Source organism: Malaclemys terrapin, chromosome 1, assembly GCF_027887155.1.
Source record: "Malaclemys terrapin pileata isolate rMalTer1 chromosome 1, rMalTer1.hap1, whole genome shotgun sequence".
NCBI classification, from domain to species: domain Eukaryota; kingdom Metazoa; phylum Chordata; order Testudines; family Emydidae; genus Malaclemys; species Malaclemys terrapin.
The window spans coordinates 348,468,570-348,475,651 of NC_071505.1; the positions used below are offsets into that span (position 1 = coordinate 348,468,570).

The following is a 7,082-nucleotide window of genomic DNA, read 5'->3' on the forward strand; positions in this document are numbered from 1 at the left end:
TAATGGCTTTTGTTTTAGAAAGTATTTCAGAAATACTCCACATACTATTTAGAAAGGTTTTATGCTATGAACTCCTTGTTCTGTGAATCATAGAAGATTAAGGTTGGGAGACTTCAGGAGGTCATCTAATACAACACCAGGCTCAAAGCAGGACCAAAACTTTCTTGATTCAGTCAATATTGGCCAGGCAAAGCATTTCAGCTTCTCCTGGGGGGATTCTTGATTTCACCATGCACTTGCCATGTGTTTGTACAGAAGTCATGATGCAATGGGCCACACTGAAGTGGAGGGCCAGAAAGGGTGTCTGTGGGAAGGTCACAATTGTAAAATCACACAGTGCTCAAGTAGGCTGCGGAACTCCCAGCCACAAGACATCAACGGGGCTAAGAGCCTAGCAGGATTCAAAGAGGGACTGGATGTTTATACGGGTAACCAGAAAATCCAAATACACTAGTAAGGACTGATTTAACCCTTGGAATGGCTCTAAGACTTCCTGATTTACATCACAAAATATCTCTAACTTTTGGGTGTCAGGGGTTAACACTGGGAGCAGGTTATCTCATAGATATCTATTCTAGGGCTCCTTTCACGAATCTCTGAAGCATGTGGAACTGTCCAGTGGATACTGGGCTAGATGGACTACAGATCTGATCCAATCTGGGAATATCTATCTTGCTATCAGTAGTGTAAATCCAACACTTTGTTTTTGCTTATTCTTCTTTGGCTCCTGCGAGTATCCAGACTTGTACTGAGAGCAGAAAGATGTCTTGTTAAATAACATCTAGTTTCCTGTTCTTTTTCCTTTCAGGAAGAAAACTTCAAAAATCCTTGGATCTGCAGAGTACATAATGTCATCTGTCAATGACACCAAATTCAAATCTGCAGTGTTCCTTCTCACTGGGATACCTGGGCAGAAAGACGTCCACAATCTCTGGATCTCTCTCCCCTTGTGCTTAATGCATGTTATTTCAATATTAGGAAATTCAGTCATTCTGCTCATTATAAAAACAGATCCAAGCCTCCATGACCCCATGTACATTTTCCTTTCCATGTTGGCCATCACAGACCTTGGCTTATTGATGTCCACCATGCCGACTATACTGGGCATATTCTTGTTTAACTCTAGGGAGATCAGCTTCGATGCCTGTTTTGCCCAGTTGTTCTTCATCCAGTCACTTCAATGCATTGAATCCTCCGTGCTCTTGTTGATGGCTTTTGACCGCTACTTCGCAATCCATGACCCACTGAGATATGCCTCCATCTTAACCCTGCCTAGAATAGCCAAGATGGGACTGGTGTGTGTTCTAAGAGGAGTGGCCGTAATGCTCCCACTCCCCCTTCTCCTGAAACGGTTCCATTACTGTCAAGTGAATGTCCTCTCCCATTCTTACTGCATGCACCAAGAGGTCATGAAGATGGCTTGTTCGGATATCAGTGTCAACAATATCTATGGCTTGTTTATTACAGTCATAACGGTGCTCTTGGACTTGCTGCTCATCTTCCTCTCTTATGTGATGATCCTCAAAACAGTGCTGAGCATCGCATCCTACAAGGAGTTCCTCAGGGCCCTGAACACCTGCGTCGCCCACCTCTGTGCTGTCCTGCTCTTCTACACTCCAGAGTTCAGCCTGACTTTGCTACACAGATTCAGGAAGGGCTCTTCTCCCTTGCTTCTGATTGTCCTGGGCAACGTCAATCTGCTGGTTCCTCCTCTGATTAACCCTATTGTGTACAGCATGAAAAGCAAATACCTTCGTTCGAGGATAATCAGGGTGTTCGTGAAGTGAAGGATCAGTTTATCACCTGGCCCATCTGTTGGTGGCAAAGGAAACAAGAAACACAGGACACGGCGACTTATTCTATCCCGGACCCTTATATCTATGATGACATGAGTTATTGATCTCCACTCTGTACAGACTGGTTCGGATGGGGTCTAAGGCCTGAAGCAAAGATATAGGGGTTGTTTCCTCCCTGTGTTCAGGGAGGACAGTGCACTGGGGGAAGGAGTCTAAGGCAGGCAACAGCATTTACAAAGTGACTGTGTTCATGGAGAGCCAGGGAGGGGGTAGGATGTTGGCCCATAAATAATCATATCAGTGGCTGCTCCACCTTCAAAATTCCTGACGATACTCTTAATAAAGAGAAAGCACGTGGATGATGTTTCCCATTACACCTGGCCTGTCACTGTCCTGTCTCTGGTTAAACATCCTTGGGCCATGAAAAAAGCTGCAGAGCTGTTTCGCGGTCACATTTCTGGCCCTTCCTGAGCTCCCTGGCTGCTGCATGATCCTTGAGGGCTGCGTCAGCTGGGGACAGGGGCTATTCAAGGGGCACAGATACCCACCCTTCCCCTATGCCCTCAGCCTGGTGCTTGCGCTGAGTCATGTCAGAGACATCATTAATGTTGGAGCTGCAAGAGAAGCCATCCAGGCAACGCCCTCCTCATCACCGCCGCTGGTGCACACCTGATGAGCTCACTCCACATGGAAGCAGGGCAGAGCTGGCTGTGTGAGTGAGGCTCTGACCCTCAGGTGTCCTGGCAAAAGACTCAGGCTTATATGTACCTCTGTTTCTGCTACCGCAGCAATTCAAAGGGGTGGAAAAGGGCCTCAGCTCCCCAACAGAGTCATGGCAATCTCCTGTCGCTGTCCAGCCCATTCAGTGTAGGGTGACCACCTTCTCAAAAGGAAAAAGCAAGACACATGCAGTAGCCCTGCCCCCTCCATGGCTTCACCCCTAGCCCTCTTTTCCCCCCTGAACTCCCACCTCCTGCTCCTTCTCTTCCCCCAAGCTCAACCCAGTGACCAGGCTGGACTTTAGAGCCAGGCTGTGGTAAAAGAAACCCAGGGATCAAGTGCCTCTCTGGGGAACCCCAGACGCTCCACCTGCCCCATTCAGGGGACGCAGCCTCGGGGGGAAGAGGAGAAGGGTGGGGGCTCATAGCAAGGGGGGGGCTAAAGATCTCATCCCCCCAAAAGTGAAAATGGGGGCTCTGTCCATGAGCAAGTGTGGATCGGCACCACAGGGAATTCGGGACAAATGCTGTTCCGGAGTCTCTCAGCCCACACTAGGACTTGAACACTGCATTTTGGGACTCTCCTGCCCAATTCAGGTTGCGTGGTCCACCCTAATTCAGTGGCCATTAGAGGTGGCATCTTTGGTACTGTCCCCTTTATGGGTAGGAGAGATTAGAGGGGTCAGTGAACCGTTGATCCAGGGTGTGACCCTTTAAGATTCCTGTGATATTTGGAGCTGACACAAGTTTTGTAGAGCCTGCTAGTGGGAGGGAGGAAGATGGTCCCGGGAAATAAAATTTTGGGAAATCCCAGGCTACTGTTTTTTTAAGGGCCTGGGACAAGGGCCTTGTAGGGCAGGGCATGGCTCCCTTCACTCCATGCGATCATCTAGTCTGACCTCCTGCAGAATTTCACCCAGTTACCCCCGTATTGAGCCCAATGACATGTCTGTTCACAGCTTGTGTTCATCAGAGAGATTTCAGCTCTGTTTGTTTCATTAGGATGATTTCTGGTACTGGGTGGAGAACCTGAACTCTTCCCAACAACCCTTCGTGATGAGGTCTGTCATTAGCACAGTCCCTTTGACGTTGGAGTTCTGGGCCAGTCGTGCTGCTCGGCTTAGAGGGGGGAATCAGGATGTGCTTCCAGAGAGCGTTAGAGTGTTGCCTGGCCAAACAGAGTCCTGTTGGGCTGCCCCTCGGTCTGATCCTGACCCCCATCTGCTACATGAGCAATGAGCACTGAAGATGGACCTCACACCCTGCACACAAATTTCCATCATAACTAAGTTTCGGGGTAGCTGGATCAGGGTTTTTGTATCCAATAGGGAGTTAGCAAAGGCATTTGGAGCTGGGCTTGGGTTACGACCCTATCTATTAATAATCTGATTGACCTTGCTTACCCGGTGTGTGCTTTTGTCATGCCTGAGCAAGAGGAGGAGATCGTCTTTGTTGTGTCTCACATACCCATTGACTTTGTGAACCCATCGCTGTTATGTCTTTGTGTCTGTAGCTTAACCCTGTTCCTTATACCTGGGGGCTCTTTAGTCTGGTTCAGAAGGACACACTGTCTCTGCCACTGATGGACTGTGACAAGAAATGCCAGTTAACCAACTCTCAGTACCTTTGGTTTTGAGATATGGCCAGCAATGCAACCTCTTGGGATTTATTGGGACTGTCACACTATTTGCTATTATTCTTAAAGCCCCAACTTCTGCAATGAAGACACTGCATAGGATTCTGAGCTTTTCGTTTTCTTTAAAAAGTTTATTTAAACAAGTGATCTGCAGAAAAGCTAGAAAACCTGAAGCAGGTGGCCCCAATGGCTCAGAATCCAAAGTTAGAAACGAATCCAACATTAGAATATTTTAAAATCTCATTATTTCTAAATAATTAGAAAAAATCTCATGATTTTTTGGCAGCGTGACTCACACTTATTGAAGGGGCTTAGTGATTCTGAGCACCTAGGGTAAGAAATCTAAAAAGCAATGAGCAAATGACCCAAAAACTAAGCCATTTTTTAACGTTCATCAGAAGCGGTAAGCCAGCCAAACAATGAGTGGGGCTAAGGAAAATTGAGGTGCTAAAGGATCTTTCTAGAAATATGAGGCTGTTGTGCAGAGGATATGTTTTGCCTTCGTCTTCAGTGCAGAGGATGAGAGGGAGATTCCCACACCTGAGCCATTCTTTTCAGGTTACAAATCTGAGGAACTCCCCACATTGAGATATCAGTAGAGGAGGTTATGATGCTGCACCCATATTCATCATAGCGGTATGATTATGAATGATTATGACATGATTATGATGCCTCTGGTACAAGATATGTCTTGAGAGGTGTCATTGGAAAAGTTATGATTAGCAGAATACGATTATCCTATTTGTGCGCATGTATCATTTTTGTACCTGAAGTTATGAATAGTGACTATATATCTGTATTTCAAATGTGCTTACTCCGGCTAACACCCTGAAGTAGCCCTTCGAGGACAACAAGGAAGAAGCTAGCCAGTGCTGATGGCTGACCAACAAAGACTATGGACCATGCAAGAGCCTAGCCTCCCTGTGTCGTTTCAGCCAGCCTATGAGTGATGGTTGCTATGACTCAGCAGGGCATGCCAGGTCATGGGACAAGATCACATGACACTGAACTCCATTTTGGTACCTGTATTTTTCCACCAACTGGGCTGGGAACTTGGCTTGAAACAAAGGGTTCTCACCATATTGAAAAACTATACAAGGTGGGGAGTGACATCCTCTCTTGCCCTCACTCCCCACACAAGAGAACTCCCGGAAACAACTGGAAAAAAATGTCTGAACAAGGGGAAATGTTGATCCCAGGCTAAAGGGTTTTCAAGCCTGTATATGAAAACTCGGTGGACTGCTTCAATCACCAGCCACAGTGAGAAACTGATAATTCATATCACGTCTATCAAGTATTTTAGGCTTATTTTGCATTTTTATTTATTTGCTACGTAATCTGCTTGGATCTGCTTGCTACCACTTAAAAACACTTAAAATCTATCTTTCTCTAGTTAATAAACTTCTTTTATGTTTCATCATAATCAGTGTGTTTTGAGAGAAGTGTCTTGGAAAATCTCAGCTCTGTAAATAAAGTTTTTTGCGTCTCTGTCCCACATCGAGGGGAAAGCCACCTATATTAATAGTATGCATTGTGCAGATCCCTGTGAAATATAAGATGGAATAATTCTGGGTTTATACTTCAGCAAGGGTGCAAGGCTGGGGAGCTGGGAAATTGGCTGTTCTCTCCTGTTTGTCCTGGAGTGGTTTTGGTAAAGCACTCAGGTAGATCAGTTGGTTTTCAGCACCAAATGCTATCATGTTGGATAATAACAGGCCCTGGAGTAGCTCGTTCTGTTACCAGAAGAGCACTGTGGAGTGGCCAACCGAGCTGAACGGATAGGGGGTTCAGAGATTCCACCAACTTCCAGACTGGGCCCCAGGGGGACAACCCACCACAGAGGCTTTAGAACAAACTGATAAACTAAATATTAAAAGTCACCAGGACCATATGACATTCACCCAATGGTTCCAAAGGAACTATCATATCACATTTCGGAACTACTCACTGTGGTATATGTCAGGATTTCTACCAGGTGAATTGTAGCTGATTTTTTTAAAAAAGGCTACAGAGGTGATCCAAGCAATTATAGGCTATTAATCTTAACTTTAGTACCAGGCAAATTGATTTAAACTATAGTAAAGAACAGAATTATCAGACACCCACATGATCATCATTCGCTGTGGAACAGTCAACATGTCTTTTGCAAAGGGAAATCATGCCTCACCTATCTATTAGAATTCTTTGAGAGGACTAACAAAGCTTTGTGCAAGGGTGATCTAGATGATATAGTGTACTGGGATTTTCAGAAAAACTTTGACAAGGCCCCTCACTAAAGGCTCTTGAGAAAAGAAAGCAGTCATGGGAAAAGAAGGAAGGGTCTCTCCTGGGTAAGTAACTGGTTAAAAGATAGGAAACAAAGGGTAGGAGTAAATGGTCAATTTTCAGAATGGAGAAAAGTAAATCATGGGGTCGTCCTGAGGTCTGGAGTGGTGCTAGTGCTGTTCCACAGATTCATAAATGGAAAACAGCGTAAGAAATGAGGTGGCAAAATTTGCAGATGAGATGAAATTATTGAATATTGTTAAGTGGAAAACAGACAGTGAAGATTTACAATGGGATGTCACACAACTTGGAGATTGGGTAACAAAATGGCAGATGAAATTCAGTTTGATGAATGCAAATAAATGCACCCTGGAAAAACCTAATCCCAACTGTACAGACAAAATTATATTGCCGAATTAGCTGTTGCCGCTCAAAAAAGAGATCTTGGAGTCATTGTGGATAGTTTTCTGAAAACATCCGCTCAGTGTGCAGCGTCAGTCAAAAAAGAGAACAGAATGTTAGGAACCAGAGGTGGTGCATATAATAGGCCAGGACAGGCTAAGCCTCCCCGGGTGCAGCTGTGTCAACTGCTGAGCAGTTGCAGGGTTCGCACAAGGAACTTTTTATTATATGTGCCATGCAGGTTCCAGGGTAGGTCAGGAGGCG

The 7,082-nt window shown here is 45.5% G+C and overlaps 1 protein-coding gene across 1 annotated transcript; it reads left to right on the forward strand.

Moving 5' to 3' along the window:
• The first annotated feature begins 848 nt into the window (after positions 1–848).
• LOC128834571 (olfactory receptor 51G2-like) lies at positions 849–1,787 on the forward strand. The gene has a single exon (XM_054023484.1). The coding sequence runs from the start codon at positions 849–851 to the stop codon at positions 1,785–1,787; it is 939 nt and encodes a 312-aa protein (XP_053879459.1).
• The last annotated feature ends 5,295 nt before the right edge of the window (positions 1,788–7,082 follow it).

What these genes read in the sequence shown, in the direction of transcription:
- LOC128834571 (XM_054023484.1), top strand. Translation starts at nt 849, where the DNA reads ATGTCATCTGTCAATGACACCAAATTCAAATCTGCAGTGTTCCTTCTC.